At 44.3% G+C, this 15,247-nt stretch overlaps 1 protein-coding gene and 1 pseudogene across 2 annotated transcripts in view; one reads left to right on the plus strand and one right to left on the minus strand.

The window, feature by feature from the left end:
* Positions 1 to 1,011: 1,011 nt before the first annotated feature.
* On the minus strand, positions 1,012 to 2,304 carry LOC311625138 (F-box only protein 6-like; annotated as a pseudogene). Its single transcript has one exon. The product of its transcript is annotated as an F-box only protein 6-like (transcript).
* A 4,003-nt stretch (positions 2,305 to 6,307) lies between these two features.
* DHX35 (DEAH-box helicase 35) overlaps positions 6,308 to 15,247 on the plus strand; it is a 57,400-nt gene continuing 48,460 nt past the window's right edge. Inside the window, exons 1-3 of the mRNA XM_084887365.1 lie at positions 6,308 to 6,417; positions 11,897 to 12,030; positions 14,205 to 14,297. Of these exons, the coding sequence (XP_084743491.1) occupies positions 6,378 to 6,417; positions 11,897 to 12,030; positions 14,205 to 14,297 (267 nt within the window). The 5' untranslated portion in view covers positions 6,308 to 6,377. The remainder of the gene's footprint in view (positions 6,418 to 11,896; positions 12,031 to 14,204; positions 14,298 to 15,247) is intronic.

The following is a 15,247-nucleotide window of genomic DNA, read 5'->3' on the forward strand; positions in this document are numbered from 1 at the left end:
TGCTTGAGTACTTTTTTTTTTCTTTCAGGCATTTTTTTCTTTAACTCTGGGAGTATGTCACAAGTAATGCACCTACTAGCTATTTTTTTGTGGAGGAAAAGTACATGATCCAAATTGTGAAGGAAAATATTCACTTAAAAGTTAGAAGACATAAAAAAGCAAGCATCAGGGTCACCCCTTCCTTAGCATTATGAATATTGATGTTACTCTCCCTATACTTTGAATGAGGACACTTGTCAGAAATCGCAGGTCTTTTTATGTCACTCTAGCTGTCTCTTTTCAAAGAAAAAGCTTGAGGTATTTAGACAGTGACCTTGGTTCTCTGCTTCTCTGCCAAAGAAGGCCTTAGTTGCATTTTTGGATCCATCCCTAATATTAACTCTAATGACCCCATGGGTTTAATTTCATCAGGTGGGTGTATTGACAATGATTTAGCAACCTAATATCCTGGAGTAGGGGCAAAGAAGACACTGATAATTATCCCAGATTCCTAGTTCATTGGCAGGCAATGCAACTGGTTTCTACACCCTGCTAATCAGGGTTAGTCTGATTGCGGAATCCTGTTTTTGTGTCGTCTCATTTGCATGGACAGACTAAAGGAAGAGGGTTAAATGATGGCTTCCTTTGTCTGATCTGGCTAGAGCAAAAGAGGTCTTAATAGGAGAGAGTGTTGTCCGCCATGTAGACATTTGCTAATGCACCCAGATCATGAGTACACCTGCAGTGCTTTGTCTGTTTGTTTGTTTGGTTTTACTGGAAGCATTTATTATGACAAGAAGTGAGAGCTACACAACAGTGGATTTGCCCAAGGTTAGAACTGTGGCAGGAGGTCCCGGGGCAAGGACCTCCCTGCCCACCACAGGCTCCTCTCTTGCCTGGAGGAGACCTTTAGCACTGGTTGGTTCGGACAGAGGACAGGTGGAAGTTTATCAGATCCAGACTGTCAGAAGGGTCCAGGTTATTAAAGCCCTCATCCCATCCCCATTCTTGTTCTGGTTCCCGTTCCCGTTCTCATCCCTGCGCCTGCCCTTTCCCCTGCCCCTGCATGGTCTTGGGCTGAGTTGTGAAGGCCATTGGGTTCCTGGTCGTCTTAGGGCTGCTGCTGCTTGTGACACGGGGCCCATACCAGCCTGCCCAGAACTGGGTGTCTGCCCCCATGCTGGAAGAGGATGTGGCGGACGCCTGGAGGGTAACCTGAGAAGGTGTGAGAGACCTCTGTCCACTGAGCATTGTTCCACTGCTGGATGGTCACAGGTGGGGGCTCGGAGGAGGCCAAGAGGATGTAGTTGGCTGAGACCAGCTGTACTCAGATGTTGTAGGTGCAGCCACAGTCTGCTTTGGGGGAGAACCAGTCCTTCACCACAATGTCAGGTTGGATTATGTCCATTAGTTCCTCCCAGTAGCCCTCAGCTTTGAGGTCTACCATCTGGGACTTGAGGCATAATCCAAAGAATGTGACGAAATACTTTCTGACTTTGGAGTCAGGAAAATCTTGCCCATGACCTCCAGGTAAGCTCTCCATCTTCCAGTGGTCCCCCCATTGTAGTCGATTTGCCAGGATCTCATACCCTTTTCAGCACATGGGTTGTGTAGGAGGTTCCTGCGGAGGTTGCACAAAAAGTAAAAAATGTTCCAGTCAGACACAGGCTCATCACAGTCCTCAGTGATGAAGTCCTCATGTAGACTCCTGTGTTTCCAGAGGGTCACAAGGTCATGAGGTCACACCAGAGGCTGCAGACAGGGCAGCAGTCCAATACCAGCTGACAGGCAGGCACGTATGTGAATGTTCTCAGGCAGTTCATTGATGCTGACCAGGGCCATAGCTGGGCTGGGTGCACACACAGGCCTCTGTGTGTATGTGTGTGGTGGAGGGTTGGGGGGCAACAATGGTGGTTATGAGCCCTGTCCAAGGAGGTGGATTCCTCAGATCTTTCAGGGTCCTGGGCGGCCTGGGCCTCCTAATCCTGCTTCTATCACGGCTGTCATCCCCCTGTCTGTCCTGCTAGCCGTGACCTGAGCACCGGGTGGGACCTGAGCGTCAGCCTCTTTGTTTGTTTTTAATACTGTACGTTTTTATTGGTTTTTAGAGAGAGGAAGAGGGGAGAGAGAGAAGCATTTATCTCCTGCCTCTACATGAAAAACCCAAGGGTGGGGAATACAAACTGGAGTCAGGAATGAGGGTACAGGTGTGTGCCCCAGTGACGAACACACTTACTTTGAGCAGGAAGCTTCTCAGTGGCCAGGGCAGAAAGAGAACCCTGGCTGGATCTACCATTCATAATATCTCTCATTTCTAAGATTAAAATCCAGGTATAGGAAGAACAATCCTCAGTACTAACATCAGGTAAGAATTTCTCACAAGTGTCCTCTTATCAAAATGATAGTTAAGCATTCTGATAATAAGCACAATGACAGATCTGGGTGTGCTCCAACACTAACCTCCCCAAGGGCAGTTGTCCACACCTAGAAATTAGATGTATTTAGACGAAGTGAGCATGGAACGTGTGCCTTATGTTGAATATGTTCTGATGAGCAATATTAACATTATTACATTATTCAGTAGGTTCACCGGTGCCATCTGGAAATATGCCCCCGTTTGCCTGGCAGAATTACAGTTCATTCCTGTGAACACCCCATTTCATTTTCAAGTGTCCCCGATTGAATAATAAAACATAGAGTCATTCTATCTAGAAAGCTCCAGACCAACCTTAGGAGACCCGCCCCAGCTCATCAAACTCATAGACATCCATGTTCCTCAGGCCAACGTGACAGGCTCCCCCACTGGCTGAGTCTACTTCCTTAGTGGATCTCTGGACCCGAATCCTTGGAGCTAAGTAAACACTTATGTTACTACATGTGTGAACTTGATTCTTGTGTGCAAGCCAACAAACCAGGCAGGTTTACATATGTTACAAGTTTCAGAGGGCTGCACCTCAGACTCAGTGGAAAATTCCAGTATAGTACAATTCTGTAAAAGCAATTCTACAAAGGACAACCTCTTCAGGCTGGGAGGTAGCTCTCTCTGATGTGGCTTGATGAAGTAGACTCAAGGGAAATTAGAATTTTTCTTAGGAAGCCAAGAGTTCTAGCACATGACTACATAGGTGGTGTTATGAACATTTTTATTTATTTTTTTACTTCATTCTTTCATTTGCCCTCTCATCCTCTCACCCTCAGATTTATCTCTGAGGAAGCATTCTGTTCCCAACTGTTAGTCCATATGGTTCTGGTGAAGCTGACCACACCTGACTTGAGGTAGATTGGGTAACCTAGGCAGCACATCATAGCTGTTGGCTTTTGTAACTGAATCAAGGATGGATACATGGCCAGGTACTTTTGGAAAGAAGCTTGATGCTGAGAGGATGTGGTGTCTAAACTGACCTGGCCATCTAGTTATCGCATGACACCTGGGTCAGTGAAGAGAGAATGATATGATCACAAATGCAGCTGTGTCTCAAATCAGAACTAGTCTTGAGCTTTATATGAGCCATTTTTGCTTAAGTGAGAATAACACTTGTTACATAAAAGCCTTAAATGGTACCAAGATGAAAAGTGCTAAATCTGCCTCCTAAACATGGCCAGGATGTTGGACAGGATATAGTTTAAGGCAGGAAGTACCAGTTACCATAGGCACAGAAAAACTTATGTACCATGAAACATGATTTTGAGGAGCATCTTTCTAGAAAACCTATCATTCAGAAGTTGCAAAATATAACCTTTATGTGACAAAATGATCAAACTTTCATGAAATTGTTGGCAATGAACTAAATAGATTCTGATTGTCATCTCAAGACATGAAGGTTTTCATTTTAGAGTTGTGATTTTAGGCCATTCTTTCTGAAAATAGTTGCTTAGGAAGGATAAGATAGTCTACTGAGACCATCCCTAGTTTTTGACAGGAAATTAAACCATCAACATCATGTTATGACTTAGGTGTTTTCTCCAATAGACATCTGTAAGCAAATAACCCATGAAGGGCAGTTGGGCTTTGAGAATTTTCTGGGACAGACAAATTAATTCACACCCAGGAGAGCTAAGCTCTGATGGCTTTAAATGGTCCAGGTGGTTGAAAAAAAAACACTGGCCTGGAAATTAGCCTAAGTTCTAGTTTCAGTTCTGGTGCAAAATTAACTCATTGATTCTGACCAAGTCCTTTTAACCTCCATGAGCCTCAGTTTTGTTTTGTATAAAACAGTGTATTTAGATTTTTAAAAAAATTATAAGATTTTATTTGAGCCAAACTGATGACATGCTGGGGAATAGGACATGCTGTCCTAGATTAGATGTTGACTAAAGTCTCTTCTAGTTTTATGGTCTCTCTATAAATGAGACTTCTTTATAGAAACCATATGAGTAATTTGTAAAATACAGAAATAATAAAAGTGGCATGCATTGTATTTCCCTTGTGTTCATAAATAAACTCTGTTTTCTGTACTCAGTCCTTTAGTAAAATAAAACAAGGATCAATGTTATGAAGAACTAGAAATAAGTATAATGAATGGTGCTCACATATACATTACTTAATAGGCACTTTGTTCCTGGGCTAGGAATATGAATGTGACATGGTCCTTGTCCTCAAGAAGCTTGCAGTGTAATACTTGGATATTAACAAGTTCATCACGAAAGTGACCATACAGGTCTGAGCATACAGAGAGGGCATACTGAAGCCGGATAGTGAGTTTAGAAAAGTCTTCTTAGAGCTGACCATTATGAGGATATTTTTAAAGGCTGTATGGAGAATTCTAGGCAGAGGGATTATCAGTTATTGAATCCTATTTTTATTATTATTATGGAAATAAGATATTTGGAAAATGAATGTATGCATGTAAATTTAGTTTTTTCCCCTCCTGGTGAATTTGCTCTATTTGAGTTAAGGAGAGCTAACATTGAACTTGGACACATGCTAGGTCTTACATTGTTAGGTACTTTACATGTTAGCTCATTTAATACAACCTTTTAAAATATGACAGATAGGAACTAGGAAATGGCAAAGTTAGGATTTCAAATCATGTCTACATGTTTCCAACCCTTGATCTTTCCATGACTATGTAATTTCTCTGAAAGAGTGCAGAATTTTCTTCACAGCTCTAAAAATGCGTATGATCTGAAGCCTCACACTTCCTTTCAACTAGTTGCCTACCCATAAAATAGTTCCTGTACTTGAATTTATAGGTTCTCATTACGTCTCCTTTGGATTAGTGAACTCTTTCTCAAAATTGTTGTTTCAAAAGAATTATCTGTGGGGCTTCTTAAAATGCAGGATTCGAGGCCTCTGCCCCTGAAGATTCTGACTCAAGAATGGATTGGGGGCTAATATCTGTATTTTTTTTTTTTAATATTTCTTTATTGATGTTAGAGAGGAAGGGAGAAAAGGAGAGAGAGGAAGGGAGGAGAGAGAAACATCAATGATGAGAATCATTGATCAGCTGCCTCCTGCACGCCCCCCACTGGAGACCAAGCCCACAACCCAGGCATGTGCCCTTGACCCCCGAAACGAACCTGGGACCCTTCAGTCCGCAGGCTGACGCTCTATCCACTGAGCCAAGCAGGCCAGGGCTAATATCTGTATTTTTAACAAACATGAAGCATATGAGCAGTCAAATTGTAGGAGACACTGGTCTAGTGTCTACCTAGCCCAACTGTTCTACCCATTTCTAACTCTCTTATTACAAACCATTCCCCCCCTTTCCCCCCGTTTTTCAGCATTCCTCTCAAGGCTCCTGTAGACCTCCTTCCACACGGTTTCCCATTGTTTTGTGTACCAATAGTAGTAATAAACACTCCTGTTTACCAAAGCATGTATTTCCTATTCACGTTTGCCTCCACGGAACAAAAGCTCCACGAGAGTAGGGAATTAAAAAAACTGCAGTATCCGGGGCGCCCAATAAAAATGAACTGAACCAGCACACACACAACGTAGTTACTATCCTTCGACCTGAAAATACGGAGGAGAGTAAAAGAGAAATGGTAAAGCTGAGACATAATCAGTCTTTAGCAGTCAACTACCCGGTCTCCGTGCCCACTGCGTGCCAGGGGTCCCTTCCCAAAGCTCGTCCTCGGAGGCGACCGGCGGCCACCCAGGCCACGCCGTGCCCCGAACCCGGGCACTTGGCACAGGGACCCGCAAAGCTGCACCGAGCACAGAAGCGCGCCCTACTCCCCGCGGGTGCGGAGCGCATTGCGGATCACGTGGGCTTGGGGGCGGGGCCAGGATGCTCGCGGGGGTGTGTCCAGCATCAGGTCACGTGGTACAGAGGGCGGGGGCGTGGCCGTGCCACCACGTGAGCCCGGCCTCCTCGCGGGCCACGCCCCCGGCTCGGCCGGCGCGCGGCTGAAGGGGCGGCGGGGCGGAGCCTCCCGTCACCTTTCACCCCAGCATGGCTGCGCCCGTGGGGCCGGTGAAGTTCTGGCGGCCCGGTAAGGCTCTGAGCGGGATGCTGGGCAGGGGCGGCGGCCTGATGTCGGTCTTGGCCCCGCGGCCGGTGTCCTGGGGCCTGCGGACCCGCTTGCAGGTCTGGCCTCGCGGGCTGGCCAGCGCTGGTCGGCTCTGCGGGCTCCGGCGCCCACAGGGGTCCTGAGTAACGGGGTTCGGGGGTCCGCTCCCCGCCTGGGCAGACATCCCCTGTGACCTTGTTGGAGTCAGTCTCTCAGCCTCTCCTCCGGGCCTCGCTGACCTCCCTCCTGATGCCCGTCTTCTTGCCCAACTGGCGGGATGGGGAAAGGCTAAGCGCCCACGCGTGCCCTGTTCCTGCCCCGGGGCTCCTGTTCCTGCCCCGGGGCTCCTGTTCCTGCCCCGGGGCTCCTGTTCCTGCCCCGGGGCTCCTGTTCCTGCCCCGGGGCTCCTGTTCCTGCCCCGGGGCTCCTGTTCCTGCCCCGGGGCTGCTCTGGCCGGACCGGCGGTGCCGCTCAGGGCTCAGGAGCCCAGGTGAGGGAGCCAGGCTGCCTGTGTTCGAATTTTCCGCTCTGCCCCTCGCAGCCCAGTGCCTTTGATCGGAGCCTCAGCTCCTACCTGTGAAACAGGCAGAGTAATAGCATCTTGCGGGCTTGAATGACGAGCACCACGCGTGGTCTGGCAGAGAGGGAGTGCTCATGGAAAGGGAAAGTGCCTTACTTTGTTTTAGGGTCGTTCTTGTCCACTCCGAGTGTCTGCCAGAGAGGGAACTCTTTTTCATGTTGGCTGCCACGCACTTCCCTTCTTGCAGGTTACCACGAATCTCAGCCCCAAAATGCTCTGCTTGGGCTGTTTTAATTTTCCCATCAGGATTTTACGGGATGTATACATGCGAGACCCTGCTAGATGCATTAGTTCCTCCCCTTCCGTCAATTTCTAGTGAAAATCAGGTTTCGTGTTCCCACCGCTTGCACCTCTGCAGGTCTGGATGTGTGCAAAGTATGTTGCAGCGGAAATGAAATGAGACGGAGAAGGTACTACAAGGAAAGCTTTTAAAGGGCATTTTAGAGTGGATCCCTGAAATTCTGACCAGGCATATAAGTGATGTGGGAGATAAACCCATATAAGGGATGTGCTAATTCTTTTTTTAAAATCTGTAGTTTGTCACTTAACAGTTTTATGTTTCAGCATTTCAAGTCATCAGCCAGTTATCCATCCTGAGTCTTATTTGCGGCCAAAACTAAGCTCCCATTAAGTAATGAGATACCCTCTATTCATATGGAGGAGAGTAAAAGAGAAATGGTAAAGCTGAGACATAATCAGTATTTAATAATAGGTCAAAGTGTTAAGTATAATAAAGGCCTGAATGAACTATTGAAAATCAGACCAGTATATTGTTTTAGTTAAAGAACATGGGATTGATTACTCTTAAGAGTTTTATTTCATTATTTAGTTTATTCATTGAGAATATACTTATTGAACACCAATATACTTATTGTCCAGGAGACAACTGGGAGACCAGGGCTCTGCTTTGCTCTCAAGGTTTATTCTCTCAATTATACTATGAAGTTGGGTACCCTTTAGAAGAGATTTTAAAAGGAGGTACAAATAGGTGGTCTTAAGGAAAATGGGTGCTTGAATCAAGCAGTACAGCCCATCCTTGACTACCATTTAGTAACTTGGGGACTTGACAAAGTCACTTAAGTGCTGAAAGTTTCATTTACCTTATCTGTAAGTTGGGCATTGAAGATTAAATGAGAGTACATGTAAAGCTGTTAGCACTGGACACATATTAACCATTATAATTATACTAGAGGAAAGGTTCATGAAATTCATACACAGGGCAGGGGTCCCTTAGCTTGGGCTGCACTCTCTTCAATCCGGGACCACTGGATTCTAACTGTTCACCTGTCTGCCTACTTGATCACCTCTAACTGCCTCTGCCTGCTTGCCTGATCGCCCCTAACCACCTCTGCCTGCTTGTCTGTTATCCTCTAACTGCTCCCCTGCCTTCCTGATTGCCCCTAACTGCTCTCCCCTGCCAGCCTGATTGCCCCTAACGGTCTCTGCCTCAGCCCCCGCCACCGTGGCTTTGTCTGGAAGGACGTCTGGAAGACGTCCAGTCTATCCAGTCTAATTAGCATATTACCCTTTATAGATGGAAGTATATAGGAGAGGGAATGATTGAATATGGGGATGAGAAATATTTCATGAAGAGTGATATTTTTGAGGTGGACACTGAAGCACAGATAAGGTTTTGTTCCATAGAGAGGTAGGAGAATGGAGCTCTAGGCAAAGGGTGCAACATGAACAAAGGCAAAGTGGGATGCATGCCTCAACTATGACCCAAAAAACCCCAAATAATTGAGTAGTGTGATAGTGTTATGTGGTAGGGTAAATAGGGTGAGGCAAAAGTAGCTTTACAGTGGTTCATATGGAAAGTAATACAATGGTAAATAACATAAGAATAAACTCTGTTTCCCATACTTACAACTGTAAACCTTTTCCTCCACCCTGTATTTTGGGGTATAGCAGAAGATGAAGCTAGAAAGACGGGCCTCACTGTGAGAGCTCTCATGCAAGTTAAAGAATTTGGATTTCATTGCTTTTAAGCAAGGGATGACAAGATCAGGTTTATTTTAAATATATTTTTTATTGATTTCAGAGATGAAAGGAGAGGGAGAGAGAGATAAAAATATCAATGATGAGAGCGAATCATTGATCAGCTGCCTCCTGCACGCCCCGCACTGACGATGGAGCCCACAACCTGGATATGTGCTCTGACTGGGAATTGAACGGTGATCTCCCAGTGTTCCACTGAGCCATTCCTTCTGGGTGATCAGGCTTATTTTAGAAATATAACTTTGGCAGTGTTGTGCAGAATGGTTGGGGGTGGAAATTAGAGTCAGGGGCACCCTTAAGAGAAGGTACTACTAAAATTGAGGAAGAATATTAAAAGCCTTAATTTTGGCATGGGAGCAGAGAGGAGGAACCTTATTGGAGAGACTTTTAGAGGCAGTTGGAGGGCATGGTAAAGTCAGTAATGACTCATTTCTGGATTAGGTGATCAGGTAAGTGGTTCTCAAATTTTGCAGTGTAGTTGAATCACTTGAGAAGCTTTTAAATATTTTGCTGTTCTCTCATACTTGGCAATACATATTTTGCTGTTCTGTCATATGGCAATAAATCAGAAGTCAGGAGGGTTAGGAACCAAGCATCAGTATTTTTTAAAGATTTCTCCACTGATTTCAGCAGTACAACTTTTTATTCTATTTCTAGTTCATTATTACAAAATGCTAGTATTGATCCACTACATTAATCTCATAGTGCACTAATGGATCACCATTCAAAATAAAAAACTGTGTGAGAGGGAATGTTGGATTGGTAGGCGGAGGGGAGTGCTACTTTCATCCTTATTTACAAGTGGGAAAATGAAGGCATTTGTGGTTTGCCAGAATTACAAACTTGTTACTCACATAAGCATAGAGAATTTTCCCAAGGGAAAAACATCCATAGGCAACCAGAATGGGCCGTGGGATGTACAGAAGGGGGAAGCAGTCCTGGTTTGGCTGAATGAAGTCTTTTGTAAGGAGCAGACATGCTTGGTATTGATTGACAACAGCTGTTCTTATAAAAGATCTCATAACAGAATATTATGCTGAGGCGGACCAGGAGAGGTGAGGTAGTGAAGGAGACACCTCGGAGATTAAACCTTGGTGTGGAAAGAAGGAAGAGACATTTCAGGAACAATGCTAAAATGTTCTAGATGTTTAGGTTTAAAAATGTGTTTTGAAAAGGAGGGAATCCAGAACATAAACAGAGCTGATGAGGATAAGGTATTATTAGCAATGGTTTTCTTGGGTGAAGGTTTCCAGAAATTATTAAGATGTAGTGATGACAATATTATCATGTATAACAAGAGAAAAAAGGACACCTTTTTTTGAGCCTAGACTTTGTTCCAGTTCCTATCTTATCTTTTAACTCGTTGAAAAAAGGTCAATATTTTGGCAAAAACAACACAGCAATGTTGGGTTGCAGTCTGTTGGGTGAATCTGACACTGGCCCCATAGCTGAGGCAGGGAGAGACCAAAGAAGGCAGGCATTGGTGGATGGCAGGTTGATAAGCAAGGGGATTTACATATGAGTCCAGGTTTGGCTGCATGACGTCTTTTGTAAGAAGGAGACATGCTTGATATTAACTGACAACAGCTTTGAATTTGGTACTTTCACATATCATCACAGATTCTGAGTTCAGGTCCTGCGAGATAATAGCTCTGGGTAATTATCCCAAAAGAAGGCTGTGCAGCAAGTGTTTGAACTCCTAGGGAGGGTTTTTACTGATTCACAAAGGTACCATGTCCTGAGGTTGAATAGCTCTAACTTTTAGAAATATCTTCCACTGTCTTCCTTATGTTGAGTTGAATTCTGAACCCTGTGCCATTTACTTATTACTCTTACTCCTGTCCTCGGGCCACACAAATAAATGGTCATGAGAAGTTATAGAAGAAGAAAAAAAGTTAGGGCAGTGATCGTGAAAGTCTCCTCCTAAGGCAGTTAGTTTTCTTTTCAGGCTGAAAATCCATGAACATTTTTTTCATGATAGTATATAGCTTCCTTCTTCTTCACCATCCCGAGGACCAGGTTGTCATTATTCTTACTAAGAAGCTGTTGTGTAGTATGTGGTTTCTTAAAATAGCACTTCCCATTCAACCTTTTCAGTTCTGTGATTCAAATGGAATCTACCATTTATTGCATCACACTCCACTGATGTTGGTTGTTTGGACTGGGCTGGGCATTGGACCTACGCTGGGAGAAAAAGAGCCTCCCCTAGCATTCATGCACTGTGTTCTATCAGGAAGAATAGAAGAAGCAAGTGCACTGCGCGAGGGTAGGGCCTGCCTCCCCAATGTTCATGCAGTATCTCTTGCACTTCATCCCTGTTGGGTGAGTGAATGAATGATTGGTGAAGCACTGTGAGCCTGAGCTCCAGCACTGTCAGCAGCCTTGATTTTAGCTCCTAAAGAGGAGCCACCCTAAGAGACTGAGAGGACTTGTTGAGAGGTGCAGAGGTGAGAGGAGGAGGAAGCCCAGGCAGCGTGTGAGTCCCTGGTTCCTGTCGTCCCTGAACCTTGCTGCCGTCTTACAGTAAAAGGACTCATCCTTTGCCTCAGCTAATTCCCATTGGGTTTCTGTCACTTTTATTAAGTGCTGGGTAATAATACGGACATGGAGGCCTGAATGAAAAGCATTGTCTTCTGTAATATACAGTTGTGTGTGGCCATTTTGGAGCCCACTGGGATTGTATCTCCTTTGTTTTTAGAATGAAGCTTTGTATTTTCATAGGTACTTTTTGAGATGCTTTCCTGAAATTAAAGTTTAATATCGCTTAGTAGTTTGAGATCAAATGCATTGCTTCTGTTGCATACTTAGTCTTTGAATTTATAACTTTTGCACATTTTTTCTGTTCACTGTATCAGGGAATCTGAACATTTTTTTCTGTTACAGGTACAGAGGGACCAGGGGTCAGCATCTCTGAAGAGAGACAAAGTTTAGCTGAAAACTCTGCAACCACCGTTGTTTACAATCCCTATGCTGCCCTTTCCATAGAGCAGCAGAGGCAGAAGCTGCCAGTGTTCAAGGTACATTGAATAAGCATGTTCAGTCTGCAGACCTGAAGCTGTCTGCAAGAACTTTATACTTGGCACTGACGTGTATAGTGTCCTCTTACTCTTAATGATTCTTTAGAACACAAGGAACTCAGAGACACCCTTCTCTGAAGAGATTTACCTTTTCAAAATATGTGTGTTAGTTAACCTTCTAAATCTGGCAAGTCCTTAAGATTATGTTTCAGTTAGATTTTTCATATTAAAAACTGAAAGAAATGGAATGATTTTTTTTCCTCCTCTTTGCTTTAAAATTTTTTTATTTTTATTGATTTTAGAGAAGAAGGGATAGGGATAAAGAGAGAGAAACATCAATGATGAGAGAGAATCTTTGACTGGCTGCCTCCTGTATGCCCCCTACTGGCGGCAGGGGGTAGGGTAGGGGGGAAACAAGCTCATAACCTCTGCATGTGCCCTTCAGTCTGGAATCGAACCTGGGACTCTTCAGTCTGCAGATTGATGCTCTATCCACTGAGCCAAACTAGCTAGGACTCTATTATTTGCTTTCAATTATGGATAAATTCAAACATACAGAAAAATAGAGAAAATAGCACAGTGAACTTATATGCATCCAACTTCAACAGATTACCAACATATAGTCAATTTTGGGCTTTCTTTTTAAAGGCTATTTCTTTAAACACGATTAACTGGGAATATGAGGTGGTTTCTGTTTAAGAGGTTAACTCCCACTGAGACAGTGACAGAATTTTGGTGTGTTTATTGTACACCCTGTGCACATTCAGAAAGTTGATTTCATTAGTATCTTGTCATCTCACAAGAGACCACAGTATAAATTAGAATTCAGAATATGTCTGTTTATAGTGAGTCATAGTTCTTCAGTACAGATGGGCCCAGTCCATGGACACACTTTCTCCCTGTTGCCAAGTCCATGTGGGAAGCCATATTGTAGTTGGGAAGGAGCTTAGAGCCAAAGTCCATTTGAGGGATATTTTTTCCATATATCCCCTGATGTAGGATGATGAACTATACCTGTCTCACACAATGCCTCTGCAGTGACACAAGTGGTGTGGCCCCCAGCACCCCTGACTCCTTCACCTGTACAGTGCTGGGTGAAAGCTGCCAAGTTCTTACATGTAGGGATTTCTGCTGTCTAGACTGCTAATCATTCTTCTTTTATTTATCACATAAATATTTTTTAAATGTTTTTGTTGATTTCAGAGATAGAAAGGGAGATGGAGAGAGGGCTAGAAACATCAACGATGACAGAGAATCATTGGCTGCCTACTGCATGCCCCTTACTGGGGATGGAGCCTGAAACCTGGGCATGTGCCCTGACTGGGAATCCAACCGTGAGCTTCTGTTCATGGGTTGACGCTCAACTACTGAGCCACACCTGCCAGGCTAATTCCTCTTTTATTAATATGTTCTTTTTCCAATGGATATAAAATGGCAGCCTTCTTAATTTAGCCAAGTGGCTATTTCATCAGAGTTTACATGGGCCCAAATATTTTTTTTCTTTGTGATTCCTTTTATTATGAATGGGTTCACATATTTTTCATAACTTTACCAATCATTTGAACTCCCTTTTCTGTGAGCTATTAGTTTATATCCTTTACCCATTTTCTATTGTCTTAATCCTATTTTCTCATATGAATTATTATTGCATCAAAGAAATAAGCCTTTTGGCCCTGGCTGGGTAGCTAAGTTGGTTGTGACCCAAAACATTTTAGTCACATACTGACAGTCTCTGGGTTTCTTTCTCAGGTGATTAACCTCATCCAGTATGTGTGAATGTAAAACAGTTTGACCCTCAGGAGATGAGCTTGTAGATTCACTGTTGCTTCCTCACCATTGAGGGTCACAGTTTAAGTCTGGACTGCGGAGTTCAAACCCACACGTCATTGTGTGCTGTGTGATCTTGCTTTACTGTCTGAGCTTCTGTTTCCTTACCTATAATGTGGAGTTAATGTGTGTGCGTTATATATTTGATAACTTTTTATACTCAACTGGAATTGTATTAGCTTATACTGACACCAACAGTACCTAAGAGTTGGAAATAGATTTTGATAGTTCTTTTAAAAATTTACTTTCCTGCAGTGAACATCTCATTTCATAATGTTTAAATGGCTTTGTTTAGGTCTTTTGAGAAAATGCATGGCTCTTTACAATGTATGCTTCTATTTTTTCAGCTTAGAAATCATATATTATACTTGATAGAAAACTATCAAACAGTGGTGATTGTTGGAGAAACAGGATGTGGGAAAAGCACGCAGATCCCACAAGTGAGTATGTATTTAAATGTGTCTCTGCACTTCGATTTGTTTGGCAGGGTTTTGTAACAAGAATCGACTTAATCATTTGCATTTTTACCATCTTCTCTCAGAGAAGAAGTATTCAACCAAACTGGACATATTTTTATTAAACTATTAAATGTATGATTTCTTTGATTAGTACTTAAGTAACAGTCTTTGATTTATTATAATTCCACTAGTGGCCTGGTGCACGAAATTTGTGCATGGGAGGAGGGAGTCCCTGAGCCCAACCTGCATCCTCTACAATCGGGGACCCCTTGAGGGATGTCAGACTGCCAGTTATTAATATGTTCTTTTTGGGGATTGGGCCTAAATGGGAAGTTGAACATCCCTCTCTCAATCTGCGACCACTGGCTCATAACTGCTCACCTGCCTGCCTGCCTGATTGCCTCTGTCTCTGCCTGCCTGCCTAACCCCTCTATCTGCCTGCCTGATCACCCCTAACTGCCTTCCTTTGCCAGTCTGGTTGCCCCCAACTGCCCTCCCCTGCCGGCCTGATCTCATCCTTAACTGCTCTCACCTGCTGGCCTGATTGCTCCTAACCTCTCTGCCTGCCTGCCTGATCTCTCCTAACTGCCCTCCCTTGCCAGCCTGATCTCACTCCCAACTGCCCTCCCCTATTGGCCTGATCTTGCCCCCAAGTGCCCTCCCCTGCAGGTGTGATCTTGCCCCCAACTGCCCTCCCCTGCCGACCTGGTTGCCCCCAATTGCCCTCCCTTGCAGCCTGATTGCCTCTAATTCCTGCCGGCCTGATCTCGCCCCCAACTGCCCTCCCCTGCCAGCCTGATCGCCCCTAACTGCCTCTACCTTGGCCCCAACCACCATGGCTTTGTCCGAAGCAAGTTGGACGTCTGGATGATGGCTGGTTGACCCGGTCTAATTAGCATATTACCCTTTTATTAGTATAGATAGATTATAAA

Source organism: Pipistrellus hanaki (assembly GCF_964339955.1).
Source record: "Pipistrellus hanaki genome assembly, chromosome: 6".
NCBI lineage: Eukaryota > Metazoa > Chordata > Mammalia > Chiroptera > Vespertilionidae > Pipistrellus > Pipistrellus hanaki.